This window comes from Numida meleagris, chromosome 1 (assembly GCF_002078875.1).
Source record: "Numida meleagris isolate 19003 breed g44 Domestic line chromosome 1, NumMel1.0, whole genome shotgun sequence".
Taxonomy (NCBI): Eukaryota; Metazoa; Chordata; class Aves; order Galliformes; family Numididae; genus Numida; species Numida meleagris.
This window is the reverse complement of record NC_034409.1, coordinates 187,821,818-187,837,673: the sequence shown is the minus strand read 5'-3', so window position 1 is coordinate 187,837,673 and position 15,856 is coordinate 187,821,818. Positions and strand designations below refer to the sequence as shown.

Below are 15,856 nucleotides of genomic sequence, written 5' to 3'. Positions count from 1 at the left end.
ATTAGCTAGGTTGGAAAAGACCTACAAGATCAACCAGTCCAACCATCCACCTACCACCAATAACCCCACTAAACCATGTCTCTCAACACAACATCTAAACATTTCTTGAACACCTCCAGGGACGGTGACTCAACCACCTCCCTGGGCAGCCCATTCCAGTGACTAACCACTCTTTCTGGGAAGAAATTTTTCATAAAGTCCCACCTGAATCATCCCTGGTCCAACTTGAGGCCATTCCCTCTCATCCTATTGCTATATGGGAGGAGAGGCCAACCCCCAACTTTCCTCTCCACAACCTACTTTCAGGCAGCTGTGGAGAGTGACAAGGTCTCCCCTGAGCCTCCTCTTCTCCAGACCGAAAAATCCAAGGTCCTTCAGCCACTCCCCGTAAGACTTGTGCTCCAGACCCCTCACAGCTTCGTCGTCCATCTCCAGTTACACTCCAGGGCCTCAACCTTTCTTGCAGTGAGGGGCCCAAAACTGAACACAGCACTCGAGGTGCGGCCTCACCAGAGTTGAGTACAGAGGGGTGATCATCTCCCTGCTCCTGCTGACAACACTATTTGTGATACAAGCCAGGATGCCATCAGCCTTCTTGGCTACCTGGATACACTGCTGGCCCACGTTTAGCTCAGTGTCAACCAATACCCCCCGGTCCATTTCTTCCACACAGTCTTCCAGCCACTCTGGGCCAAGCCTGTTGTGTCACCTGGCATTGTTGTGGCCAAAGTGCAGGACCTGGTACTTGGTCTTGTTGAACTTCATCCCATTGGCCTCCGCCCAGTGATTCTGCCTGTCCGACAAAAGAAGGCATCAAGTCCAGGCTTAGAATAAAGGTTGAATATCTATATCCTAACTGAAAATCCCAGAAGTGAAAGAGAAGAAAGCCAAGTGCACAGCATCAAACTCCCACTGTAGCGAAAACACATGTGGAGTTGCAGAATATTAGCCAATGGAAGACAGCCTACTGGATGCCACAGATGATAATATATGAGATTGGATGTGTATTAAATCACATTGCAGAAGTAGACAGGAGTCAATAGCATGTTTTTCTCATAAGAATCCTCATAGGAGCAATGAGCAGCAGTTCATTAGGAGATAAATACACTACTGAAGTGAAAGTAAATGAGATATGTAGGAAGTTGGACATGGTTGCCTGAAACAGTTGTTTTCATTTTTAAGTTTTGACATCAGATAGTAAATTTACTACTGACAGTAAAAGAGTTAAGTGCTGCACATACCACATTAAATAAGATCCCCAGATCTTGGGACAGAAGAGAAAGAGAAAAAATATGAGGCATCACCTGCACTTGACAGTGCAGCCATATCAGTGTGCAAAAGCTGACCAGGGAGAGAGGTCTCTAAAGAGCAGAATTTACTGAGGCAATGCCATATTAAGGGAATATTGAACTAATTGGATGGATGAATAACATGTAATGAATACCATGGATCATAGAATCATAGAATGCCTTCAGTTGGAAGAGACCTTAAAGCCCATCCACTTCCAACCCCCTCCATGAACAGGTTTGCCACCCACCAGATCAGGCTGCCAAGGGCCCCATTCAACACAGCCTTGAGCATCTCCACAGCTTCTCTGGGTAGCCTGTGCCAGTGCCTCAGCACTCCAATTTGGTATATTCTATGATTCTATGATTCTATACATGTAAGTTGTGCTGGACAATGGAAATGTTTGAGCAGAAAGCACATCACTGATAGCCTCACAAGCAGTAGGACCTAGAAAGGTTAGTAAGCTGTGACCAGATGCTCTCTGGCAAAAGAATGGAATGCTTAGTCAAAGCTGAATGAACTCCTGTTTCATGTATTGTTAGCTTTTGGGGGGCACTAGTAGATCATAACACTGATCCTTTTTGACATCTGCATCCTCAGTGCACTCTGTTTTCTTTGAAAGGAGAGCAATACAGAGAAATTAATGCTTTAATCTTAATAAAAGTTTGGAAAGCAGAAAGCGTCAGAGGATCTTGATGATTTTCGTAGTTGAAATACTGGTTTGCTTTCAATCTTCTAATTCTACTCTGCAAAGCCTGGAAATAGCTTCTGCATTACAGATGATAAAAACCTAATATCAGTTTACTGTAATACATAAGGAGACTTTAAATTGTCATTGTAAATATCTCATGAATATAAGCTAATATGAGGTAATATTGACCATATATCAATTTTCATAATGGCTTGGAAAGCCATTTTTGCTCAGATATATAACTTCTTTTAGTTAAAATGCATGATTCATGAACTGCTTATAAAACTGTAAGAGAGATTCTGGTTTTGGACCAAGTGTCTCATGCGATTGACAGAATCTTAGTAGAAAAAAATTGTCCTGAGCCTAAATTTTGTTCCAAATAACTGTGCCATAATATCCAGTCTGATCTCAGATGAGACATGCACAGAGACTGCCAGAGAAGATTCAAGGTAAAGCTCTGGAAAATGACTGCAGTTGGCAGTGGCATGTACTTAACCCTTATGACCAATTTCGGTAAGAACTTTAGGTCTGAAAGGAGTTGGAAAGTTGATCTCCTAAATGTGACAGAAAAAAGTATATTGAAATGAAAGTTACTTAGAGTGAACAACTCATGAGTTAAGATGAAAAACATTTTGTACTGGCTTCATTTGGCAAAAACCTTGCAGGATATGCCAGAAATACAGCCTACATCATGCAAAAGATGCTCATATTGGTTGTTGAGGGAAAAAAAAAAAAGGAAATAAAAGGCACTTACTGTTTCACTGTTTCACATTTTAAAGTGGGAAAAAAAAGCACAAACCTATGTATTTGTGCTTGAATGTTAGCCTTGATTTATTAGGAGATGCTCCTGTGAAAGAGGACCTCATACATACCAAATCCATTTTTGATGTACATAGTACAACTGGATGACTAATAATCTGAGAAACGACTGCAGTTTACTGAGCCTGAGTTTAAGTAGTGTTCATTAGAACACTACATTACATCTAAATGGCTGATGAAAAGACTGTTAAAAAAAAAAAACAAAACAACAGCCAAAAACTCTATTGAGAAATTGGTGAGTCTATTATATGTATTCAGAAATTTCAAATGCCTCCACTGAAATGAAGTTGTCATCACTGATAACTTTGATTAACAGGAGTCTGAAAAAAAGCATACTTGAATTTCTAGAAACCACTCAATGTCATAGTAGACTGACAAATCGTGGAAAAAAGATATGGCAAAGTGAATGATACAAGTAGAAGTCTTGGATACGCTTACCTCATGTAAGGTTGTGTGCTGCTCTAATAGTGGAGAGCATCTGGGTCTACACTGCTGTGCAGAAAGTCAGTTTATGTTGTCTGGTTCATGTCTACACCACTTAAGTCTGGTCCCTTCTAGAATAGTTTTTTGCCTGGAAGAGATCAGCTGGATTGATCCAAAACAGGGCCAGAACTTCCACTAACGGTTAGCATTGAGGGCAGGGAGGGTCCAGGCTTGAGCATGTTTCTTGGCTGCCTTTTTTCAGGATTACAGCCAGTTCCAGGAATAGCTGAAATATTATATAGCTATCGAGTTGAGCTAACCAGCACCAAAAGCAACTTAATCAGGGAGCAAGCAAAACAAGCAGTTTGACAGCAGCAGTAAGGATGTTTGAGGTGAGACCTTTTGGACCAAAGCAACTGCTCTAGAAATCTCCAAATTAATTGTACTCTACTAATACGGTTACTTATTGGATTGACCAAAAGTACATGAGTTTATATAGGGGACTGCTGATTTAATATCTGAGTTTCCCAAGTAAGAGTAAGCTTTTTTTGCCTTGCAGTAAGTACAGTCAAGTGATGAGGAAGGTCTCTTGGAAGACCCCTGAACACCAACTGGTCACCGAATGCCGCACAAACATCAATCACTTGAATTAATTTTATCCATTTCATGAATGGGGGTTCAATGATAGGACTGAAGAGCTGTGTTTTTGTGATAGTTGTATCAAAATTTGTTTTTACAGAGAAAATTAAGTGGAAAAAGGAAGCTTATAGCATGTCAGCTTAGAAACGTGATTTTCTAAAGTAGCTATGAAAAGTAATAGGCTGGCAACAGAACAAGTGTATGCTCTGTACCCCACATGAAGATGTGACATCTCAGGTAACATCTGGTACAGTTCTTTCGCTTGGTTCCTCACCTTTTTCTTATTTCACTTATTCTCTTTCCATTCCCATTCCCCCAAGCTCATCCAGGATAGGATTCAGCAAACTAACTAACCAGAATCCCTGGTACATCTCTGCATGCAGATGTGTGCATTAAAGCACAAGTCTGCACTGAGCTCCAGTCTTCCTTGGACCTAGCACCACTCTTCTCCATGGTTCCTCACAAAGCCTTTGTTTCTACAGAAGCAATTGGCTTCACTGAAGATAAAAGACATGACTTTTTTTCTGGGCTTCCATTCCAGTGTAGCTTTCTTCTTTCTCTCAGCTCCACTCATTCTTTTGCAGCCTTCCTTGTCAGTGCTTCTGTGCAAAGCAGTACAGCATTATAAGTTTCAATTTTATTGCATGTCACAAATATTTGTGTCAGTCAAATATAATGATATGTGGTGAAAAAGGCAGCTTTAACTTAGTCATAGCTGCCACTTGACAAAACCATTTTGTAGTGGTTTAGGAGATAAAGCCAGAAGTGTTTTAAATACAGACAGAAAATCTGCTGCCTGTCTTCACAGGGCTTTGGAACTTCACATTTGCTTCAAACCAATAGGGCATAAGGCATGGAGACAGTTAGATCCAAACTGTGGGAGTCCTACATGTGGCACGCCATCCCCATTCCCACATCCAGATCAAGAATTAGAAGGGAAGGAAATTCTTAACATAGCTATTATGTAAAACATATGCACAAATTGAGGCATTGTGTACACTAGTGTAATTATCCATTGCTGACAATGACTATACTGGTGCTGAATGTGATTAACCTGCAAGCACAGCCAAGAACTATTCTTGTTTCAGAAAGCCCATGTTAAACCTGCCTGCTTGTAAAACTGTGCTCAGTGCTGTTTTAATTGCACCCATTGCTGACACCCGTTGTCAATAACAAGCATGTTCTGCTGCTGTAGACAAGGGTAAAATGTAAGGATGTTGCAGTGAGCCAAAACTTAAAGCCCTCTCTTAGCTCATATTCTTAGGATTTAAACTACTGGGAAAACTTTATGTCTCTGGCTATTTATTATTACATACATAATGTTCTTGGAAACCACTCCACATTTAACAGCAGTCAAACCCATCTGCTGGTCTTGAATTTTCATTTCATTCACAAGCCTGCCTGCTTTAAAAGTATTTTTGGACTCATCACCAATGTGCTATCAAGCTTTTATTATTTTTCTACAAGTTGGTATGAAGAAAGACTTAAATTTTAAAAGGAAGTTGTGGACTCCTGTATATTTTTAAGCTTTTGCTTGAAATTTTTCTTCCCTTCATTACCTGACATGATTGAAACTTGTAGTTTAAACATAGTTATTTGTCACGAAAGTCTATCACCCCATGATAATGCTGATTTTAGTGTGACTTGTAATTGCACATCAGTAAATTCTGTAGAATTCATCTAACTAACTGTTACATTGTTGGCATAAGGAACATTTAAAATGAACAATGTTGGTTCAATCAGGATATTGAAGTTCCTGTAAACGCAACAGTTTTTCATTGCTTTATTTAGACACAGTAATGCAATTTTCTTTATGCACCCCTTCTCCCTGCATTCATGTTTTATTACTGCTTCTTGGCATAGCAATACTTCAGTGCCCTCTATGTAAGATTAGCAGGAACTTCCTAATTCCTTCAGATTTTCATATGATCTTCACTTTCTTAAGATTTTTTTCTTTTCAGAGAGAAACAATGATTTTTTTCAGTTTTCCTTGAATGGATGACTTGTTGATACTGTCCAATGTTGTACGAAGGTACTTTTGTAGGACCAAGGGACATCCCAGTATTGCGTATGTGCCATTCCCTTTCCATGGCAAGAAATGAATTCTTCCTTAATCCACAGATTAACAAAATTTTCCAGGCAGACCTCTAAATATGAATGTATATAAGCCCTTCTAAAATTGGAATACTTGGACATCGAATCCAATTTGTCCTTATGTCTTATTTAAAACTTTGACTTTAAGGTGTGTTATCCATTTATATTTAGAATATATAATAATTTGTACAGTTGCCATTGTCTATTATCAGCTAGAGAACCTTCTTGGGGTTGAGATTCAGTTGTCTAAGTTAGGCATCTCCTACTATATTAGATGTCCTGCAAGATCTGAGGTATTCACAGAGCTTTTGGAAATGACAGGCCATCCCTTATGAGTCATAGAATCACAGAATGGTTTGGGTTGGAAGGGACCTTAAAGCCCACCCAGTTCCAACCCCCTGCCCTGGACTGGTTGCCCCTCACCAGCTTAGGCTGCCCAGGGCCCATCCAACCTGGCCTTGAGCACCTCCAGGGATGGGGCATCCACAGCTTCTCTGGGCAGCAATGTCAAGGCCTCAGCACCCTCTGAGTAAATAATTTATTCCTAACATCTGATCTAAATCTCCCCTCTTTCTGTTTGAATCATTTCCCTTTATCCTATCACTATCAGACTGTATAACAAGTCGGTCCCCCTCCCACTTATAAGCTTTAAGTACTGGAAGGCCACACTGAGGTATCCCAAGAGCCTTCTCTTCTCCAAGCTCAACAAGCCCACCTACCTCAGCCTTTCTTCATAGGAAAGGTGCTCCAGCCCAATGAAGGGATCCTTATGAAGCAGCAGCTGCAGACAAAGTGATAACTTCATACATCTAATGACAACAGAAGAGTCTTATTTGTGAAAATCATACTCACCTTTAGGGTTGTCAGATTTGTAATATATACTATGATGCCTATAAATACTGCTGTTTGTAAATACTCCTTCACTCCCATTTGAGTAGCATTTATTCAAGAGCATATTTCATGAAGAGAGCTACATTTCTACACCATAGTTCTACTCAGTGCAATTTGTACAATATTAATTTGAAAAAAAGTATATATATATACATATATATTTAATTAGCACAGAGGACTATTCCTTTTCCTGTTGGCTGGCTATTATTTGTCTGGTTCCCTAATAAAATTGATGAAATTACCAGGAAACCTGAAGTTCTGATTGATAAAAGCTATGGAATCATAGCATGAGGGGTTGAAAAGACTTTGTTTCAGTATTTCAGCATCGTAGCTGTCAGAGGCTTTTTTCACAGCAGCCAATTTAGGATGATATCTCAAGGTTCTGGCCTCAGTGGAGGCAACTGATCACTATCCCCATGTAATATCCTGTCTTTGGTCTTTTGTAGGCTGTGAATTCTAAACATCTTGTTGTTTTTCTTCTCGTGTAGGTTTCCTTCATTTTTGTTCAGTACCTATCTTAAATCACAGTGTCCCCCAAATGACACAGTTCTGCTGTTTTCTCATAGTCAGTACTTACAGCGTAATAGTTATAACTCACGTCCTTATGCACAGCAATGTTTTGAAGGAAAGCTGTTTTGCAACAGAACCTCATTCTTGGCTCCTTTTTAGTGAGTGATCTCCATATAAATGTTCCTTTCTTTGTATTTTTGCATTTGATGCTTCCTTCCTCAGAGCAGTTCTTAGTGCTCCATGAGCATTTCTCCTATGTTTATGAAACTATGCATTTATTTTTTTAAGTCTCCAGAATCTAATCTAAAACCTAAACTAAACATACTATAAGCAGAACTTACTGTGGTCTAAACACATCAGCCGTGCTGGACTTGTCCCTTTAGTGCCTTCCAATCATTCCTGTAGGCCCGATCTTGATGTGTGGGAATCCATTGCCACTCATTACATTCTAAGAAATGTTACTCCAGATTTTGTCATGTTAAAATATCCTGTCCATATGAATTTGATTGTGTATTCAGACCTAAATCTATCCTGACCGAGGCATGGTACGAATGCATCCTCCAAAGGTGATCGAGTGCCTTTGAACTTTGAACCATGCTCAAGAGTTTCCCATTGCTGAAAGGACTCTGCTCATAGCTGACATCCAAGTGCCTGAAGTTTGACAGCATCACTATAAACCTCAGCTCTTAACGATACTATTTTATGGCAGCAGTAATGCTTGAAAGCAGAGCAAGAAGTATCTTTTCTTTAGATTCTACTTAACAATAAAATGTTGTACACCCTTTTTTTTTTTTAATTTGTAGCCATTCTTTATACTGACAGTGTCTCAAGACTTCCCTGACTGTCTTGTTTACCTAGTGCTTGCAAGTAAAATGTCTTAATATTGCAGGAGATAGTGAAAAGAAGGTTTTTTTTGTCCTTTTGCATTTAAAAAGTTGTAATTTTTAATAATAGGTGAAAAAAAAATCCTTAAAGTAATATACTATAAGGTGAGCATAAACTTTACATAAACATTGTAAACAATAAGAACTTTGTAAAAATGCATTTTGGTACTCTAGAAATTAAACATTGTATTAAAAAAAGCTGTTAGATGCTTAGCTGCAGGCATGTAGTTTCATTATTAGCAAACACTATGACCCTTACCACACAGTTCTCCCCTCTACTTACAGGGCCCTCTCAAATTGTTGTTCGGTAAGAATTCCCGTTTTCTGCAATGGCATTGGTTCATGCCTAGTCAGGGGTGTGAATTCGTTGCAGATTTTCCATTTCACAAAATAAATAAATAAATAAATAAATAAGTGCAATGTTTGTTAAAAGTGAATGTATGGCCTCCTACTGTTAAACATCACAAACTCATAAAGATAATATAGAGTGGGTTTTAAAATTTAAAAGAAACAGGATTATTTCTAATTTTATCTAGAAAGAGGTGGACTGTCAAGAGAATATTTATTCATTCCTTTATAGCATTTTTGCTTGATTTGCTAATAATTACTTGAGATTGGTAGATGTTCCATACTGAAAATATACTGAAATAAAGTAGTGCAGTGTTAATTCTCATGAAATATTTGTCCCTTGCTTGTTCTTCCTTGAAGGAAAAATAACTGTTCCACAAGTATTTATAATCAATAGCACATTGAATATTATAGAGCATAATGCTATTTCATTTATGTTAAAAAGCCTCTGAGCGCTTTAGTGTGTATTAATACCAATTTACAACTTGAAAGGAATAGATGGTATGCCAGATTAATTCCCAGAGCAGTTATAGCAACAAATTCTCCTCACCCCTGAAAAACAAACTGGGAAGCAAAAGTACACAACTAAGCACCATATGCAAACATAATGAAAAATCTGAGTTTGGAACATGTCCTGAGTAGATGTCTCTATGTACTTCCAGAAAGGCCAAGAGGAAGAGAATCCCACAGGTAGAGGCCTTCAGCTGGGACCTTTCCCTGAAATGGAATGGACTAATGCACAGGTGAGAGTAGTGAACTGAGCTGTGGGTAAAAAAGTGAGGAAAGGAATTAGTTTCTGGACTGCTGCTTCACAGTTTTGCCTTTTTTTTTTTTTTTTTTTTTTAATTTCTGTACTGAACACCTCAATAATTGACAAGATGCTGAGGCACAAAAATTCTGCCTCAGCTACACAGTGATTAAACTGAAAATAATTTGTTCTTTTAGAAAAACAATTTGGCCTCACCTGGCTTTTGACATCTGACCAACTCAACAGTATTGCCGTGATAGTAAACGACTCTTCCTGATCGCAGTTCTAACTGGCTTTGGATGTCTTCTATAGATTGAAGTGGATTGTGTCCTAAAAATGATTGTCTCTCTCCATTGTCCAGACTTTCTCTCCATCGTCTACACGTTCTTTATAGTCAAATAACACATGTAATTGCCTAGAATTTAGGTACCTCATGTGATGAGAAAAATTTAAGTTTTATCTTTTTGAAATTTCTTTATTCTCTTTTGGCCTTGCAGTGAAACAATCAGTTTATGAGCGGTAGCAGGCAGGACCAACCTGGAATATAGGAATGGAAAATTAAGCGTATTTATGCTGAATGTTGCTGCTGTCATGGACTTGAGAAACCTAACAGACAACAGCATTGATGGAGATTTTTTTTAGTCAAAGACCTTTTTCAATAAAGGAGTTATCATTGAAGCTAGTACAATGAAAAACTCCAATTCAAACAAATGTACAAACAACAACAACAAAAAAGCCAATGACTATATTGCATGAGGATACAAACCTCCATACATTCCTGTTATCAAAATATTCAGTTTGGTTTCTGCTGCATTTGTGTTCTCAGCTTTCAGTGTATGACCCCCTGCCATTATCGTAATAGACATGGGAGAAACTTGATATTTTGGTTTCTTGCCAGCTGGGTCCTTTGGAATCTCAGGAGGAAAAGGAGACAGGTTAAGATTTCAGGATAATGCACACTAATGGAATATTTCTGGTAAATGTAGTCTACAGTGATATGTTGTTGATGTCCAAATTGCTATCCTTTGATTTCAGAGTTAGCAAGACACAGGGATAAATAGGCAGATGATCATTCTCAGTGACCCTTGCGGAGCACTCTGCCAGGTGGACATCAATTCAATGGCTAATGATGTTTAGGTAATTTTCACAAATAAAAGGGAAAAAAATATGGAGTGCTTAAGGTTGAATTCAGTATTAAATATAATGAATAAGAACTCTTACTGTGTATATCTTAACACTCTGTTTCTGCCTACTATGATTTTGAAAATGGTCAAATGAAATTTTTTTCTTGGTTTATTTTGGATGCACATAACTAATTCTTACTGCTTTTTTTAACACCTTCAAAGAAGAAAAATGAAGCTAGTCAGTCACTCTTTAATTAATCGTGTCATTTATTCACACAAAGATGAACAAAAGCTCTGATACCTCTTCAATACTGAGTGGCACACAGTAGGAGGCAAGTGCTGTTTGCTCCTTAACAAGCCCATATGGTAGTAGGAGATCCAGTGTCCCTACTATGCAAACAGCACTGAATCTTTAAAAGCATGTTAAACAACATCTGCTGGTGATAAAATAAGTAAATCAGAAAGCTCATTACTTGATAACTTTCGCCTAAGAGCCATAAAAAAATCAAGCTGAAGAGATATGTTAGAATATTTTTGAAATTCTGGACTGTGTGCTATTTATTTTTATTTAAAAAAAATAATTCTGCAGAGCAGGTTAGCTAGAGGTCATCCCTGGGAAAAATATTGGAATGATTAAGGAATATTTAGCTAAGAAAGCAAGCATAATAGTATATTTATGGTAAGAATAAGTTGATGATATTCAGCATAGGTTTAAAGCATTGCAATTATATTAGATAAACTGTGAATTTATTTGATTAATGTTCCTAAATGTTGTGTTGATTTTAGTAAGGCATTTGATTTAATATTACAATGTATCTTATTTTAATAAATAACAGTATACTTTATCAAAGTAATACTCATTAAGGACTGATTAGCTGACATTGCAAAGTACCAGTAAATGATAAATGGCCCTTTCATGGACATATTGAGAGACAGTCTTCCATGATTTAGAATCGGCTGTAGACAGCATGTTTCAATGTTATCTCAAATGATTTGGAAGGTGGCATGAATTTGTGGATGGCAAGATTTGTAGATCATGAAAAGATTTAAAAAATAGGAGAAGAGGAGGGCACAGCTGTCAGATGGAGCAGTCCAGTTACAGTCTGGCCTGGTAAGCAGAATCTATTCAAAGTGATTATTACCTGGAAGAGAGAGTTACACAGCCAGAGGGAAGAAATGTCACCCGCAAAAACACAGAGGGGACCTCTAACCTGGAAAAAGACTATTCTGAGGTGGTTTCAGGGGAAAGAAGGGGCAGCTCAGCAACGGTTTATACAATGATCTTTTAATGTTAAATGTGAAAAATAATGTTAAGTGAAGAATAAGGGTAAGACTATAGTTGTGTATGCAACAACAGTAAGATAATACAAATATTGTGAAAAGTTGCAGAGTCCCTACCTTTAAAAGTTACTGTATATATGTTTACAGAGGGAGGATAGAGACTGGAATGGAGAAAAATTCCTCCAGACAGAAACATACGTAATGACAGTGTATTTCTGTGAGGAGACTGGGAATAAGGGGATTCTTCAGTGCAGCAGAGAAAACCAGAATACGTACTAGAGTGGACAGGCCTTTTCAGCAGTGAGGACCCAGGACAAATTATCAAAGGAAGTTATAAATTTCTATCTCGTTATGTTTCTGAAATATATATGCACTCTTATTTAAGATATAGTTGTCAGAGTTATGAGCTGTGGTACGTTAGGCTAAACTCAGTGATACAGTGATACTCTCTGTTTTGAACTCTGAATCTTATAGGCACCTGCTCTCTGGTTCAGCAGACCCAGCAAAATCTTCTTTAGTGCAGGAATGTGGGATTGGACAATAGAGCTGAGTGAGATTCAACTCGTCTAACTAAGGCAGTTTATCACTTTCTTCCCCAGCTAGTAACTCAAATGAAGATATGTGGAATTGTATTACTTGGTCTAATGAGAGCATTTACTTCCATTTACCTTCCTTCCTGTGGATGAATGGAGGTTAGCAATGCTTTTCTCATTTTTCATTTTGCTAGATATGAGACTTGCAGCTTGCACTTCAATGCAAACTTGAATCAATTGGATGCTACCTATAGCTATGCAATGAAATTTCAGTAGAAATTATTTCTGTTGGCCTCTTACCTGAAGAGGCTTCTCACAAAATAATAATAATAATAATAACAAAATAAAATAAATAATACCTGTGTTCCAGACTTCAGTTATTAATTTTCCAGGAGAAAAAAAAGTCAAAATATCTTAGGAAATCCTTAGGTTCACTTTATTGCACTTGTCTTGGAAATGTCCCCTTTCCCTTTCCATTTCTCTTTCCATTTCTCTTTCCATTTCTCTTTCCACTTCTCTTTCCACTTTCTCTCCCTCTCCCTCTCCTTCTCCCTCTCCCCTCCCTCCCCTCCCCTCTTCTCCCCTCTCCTCCCAACCTTGCCTTTGCCTTTGCCTTTGCCTTTGCCTTTGCCTTTGCCTTTGCCTTTGCCTTTGCCTTTGCCTTTGCCTTTGCCTTGCCCTGCCTTTCCAATATACCAGATATGTAGTCTTAGTACAGCCATCTCCGGGCCTAAATGAGGATGAAGGCTAAATCCTGCCAAGGTCACTGATATTTGGAATGATTTTCCTTTATTAATTTCTAGTGGTAAATGGTAGTGGACGTGGTAAATGTTGATTAAAACCATAAGATCTCTTTGAGAGGGTTTGATATTTTTTCAGTGTTGTGCAACTGTCTGCCATCTCCATCTCTGTGATATTTTGTACTACTAATTGTAGACCAGGTGGTCTTTAAAATGAGATTCCAGACTTAAGATATGTTGTTTCATTTTCTGTCTTTGCAGCTAGTCTTGAGTCATTTGGGTCAGCTTTCTTCATTCTCTTTGCCTTTGTTTTCCTATCTGTAAAAGGGAGATTGAAAATTGCTTTGAGACAAAAAAACAAACATCATATTTCCTGAACAACTATTAAAATTTTTCTGTTTTACATAGAACATTAGTGACTGTAGACTATTACACATACTCTCAGAGCAGTGAATGATCTTTTCTCACACAATAACAGTCTGGCACATTTAGAGATAAAAAGAAACCAAGGCTCCTGGTCTATAGGTGCGCCATTCAACCTCTAGAGTAATTAAAATCAGATTTGATTTACCCTTCCTGTTCCTAAATATCCCATTTAAGCAATGATTTTCTGGTTCCCTGCTTTGACTTGCATTGAACATAAGCTACATTCTTTAAGTTTGAGATACCACAAAGCATATTTTTGTCTTAATTGCTCTCTGTCATTCAGCAGGAGAAAGTGACTCTCATCTCCACTCATGCAAGGATGGAAAGGTACATTGCTCAACTGAGAAATTAAAAAAATAAATTACACGTTTTCATGGTTTTTGTTCAGAAAGCCTGTCTTTGGCTTTATATCTGAAACAATTAAATAGCTAGATAGTTAGAATTCTAAGCCTTCAGCCTAGTCCTAAGGAGAAATGTTGAAAATTGGTTTATTTGGAGTCCATCTCTTTCTGTTGTCTCTTGTTTTAGCCTCAGGGTCTAAGATCTTTGAAGCTTAGCCACTTCACTTTTAGTTCTGGATTTGCTGAAAGCTGTCCACATAGAATCCCAGTCCTTAACACTGACATCAAGATGTAGCAATAGGTATAGGACAAAACAGAAGCCAACATTCTTTTGATGACCTTAACTTTTCATCTGCAAAAAAGGACAGCTGGGCTCCTATAATCCTTACTATTATTTGAAAAACTCAGTAGAGAACATGGGCATAGTTTGCATCTCAAAAGCTGACTGTATTCAGGTGGAATTTTCTGATGTATAGATCCACTTCCTTTTTATATTCAGAGTCATATGTATTACCATAACTGTTTAGATACTTCCCCTGCTAATTTTTCAGAATTTTCCTTTATTACTACAGAATTAAAAATCCATTTCTTGGTTAAGAACTTTTGTGATGAAAACATTACATGGGTATCACATCTAATTTTGCCTGCAGCACCTTTTTATTATTCATGATTACACATGAGCAGTAGAGAAGCTGGAGGTACATTTTCTCAATTTATTACCCCTTCCTCCCATTGTGTCAGTTGCTGCTCCCTTGTGTTCACTCTGAAGGACTTTGTCAGGTCTTGCTCAGGCAGCCTGGCTCAATACCATGCAGTTGGTCATTCAACCTCACAATCTGAGCAGAAACATTTGCTTCCATTACAACAAATGATTAAACTTCAAATTACATAACTTTCTAGATAAACAAACACTAAAATGATGGGTAATGTTTGAGAGATTTTGTTATCAGAGCTTTATTCTGGATTATATACTACTGAAAATTGTTCTGGAACAGTAAGTTAGTGTTATTCAAAATGGGTTGCTGTTTGTTGGCAACTATTTCAAACTGGAATTCCTTAAATTTTGCAGTGGCTTCAATTAACAGTTATCACTGATATTTCAAGTACTACTAGAAAAGCATTTTAAATAAATTTTCAGTATTGGCCCCTGCAGAGACTCATGTTTCATCTGAGGTGGTTTATTTCTATATTCCACTTTCTAACATACAAGATTTTTCATTGGATCTCCCAGTTACTAAAACTGAACCCTTGAATCTTAAGTAATCTTACATCTTCTTTGCAATCAGCAGCAAGGGTAACTGCTTTTTTTAATTCCCGATTAAGTAATTCTCACATAATTTCCTGTAGAGGCCTAATATTAACATCCTGTTAATGTTAAAGAAAGCTGAATATTGCAGTTAGTAGTTTTTTCCTAAAAAAACTGAGAAAAATATTGTTAATATCAATGTTTTCTCTTTTTTTGCCAATGTTATATGCTGCAGCTTGAAATAGTTTTTTTGCACTAGCTATTCATGATGTTTTCCATTCCTCTGATGCCATGCAGGGTGGGTTTAATTTACAGCAACCAAATTATTTGAAGTTAAATGTTACGTAGGCAATGAGGAGGTTGTTCTGATATTAATTGATGCTGTGACCTACATTTTTCCCCAAGGCACTACAGCCATTTTTCAGAAAAATCCTGTTAATTATAATTATATTCTGTGTTGCTGGGTCAGTTGTCATTTCCATTATATAAACTTTAAAAATTAGGGGGCTTTAGTTCAGGTGTTTTAAATCACGTTAGGTAGAGATTTGTCACTGAGGTTGACAACTCAGATAGAACTGTTTTGTGAGACAATGTCTGCAGTCTCATAATCACTTCTGTATAAAACCCTGTAAATTATGACTGGCCCAAGAGGTACCTGTGTTGGCTATGTTGTTGATGATGGCCCTTCCTGCATTTTTGAGAAACAAAGCCAAAAGTGCTGAATATTAGTGTTGGCTTAAACTCCCGTGGCCTCTTGTAGAACAGGTGTGTGGTCCTGACCATCTACTAACCCTGGTTTCTGAAATAAATTCTAACCTCACTGCACCATTG

The 15,856-nt window shown here is 37.8% G+C and overlaps 1 protein-coding gene across 3 annotated transcripts in view; it reads left to right on the top strand.

Annotated features, from left to right (window-relative positions):
* The window catches only part of DLG2 (discs large MAGUK scaffold protein 2), a 1,019,534-nt gene that overhangs the window by 391,894 nt on the left and 611,784 nt on the right, over positions 1-15,856 (top strand). Inside the window, exon 1 of one of the 3 annotated variants that reach the window (XM_021382622.1) lies at positions 9,251-9,329. The exons of the other annotated variants lie outside the window; for them this stretch is intronic. Coding sequence (XP_021238297.1) covers positions 9,309-9,329 — 21 coding nt within the window. The 5' untranslated portion in view covers positions 9,251-9,308. Of the gene's footprint in view, positions 1-9,250; positions 9,330-15,856 lie in introns of those variants that run through there. 3 annotated transcript variants of the gene reach the window in all.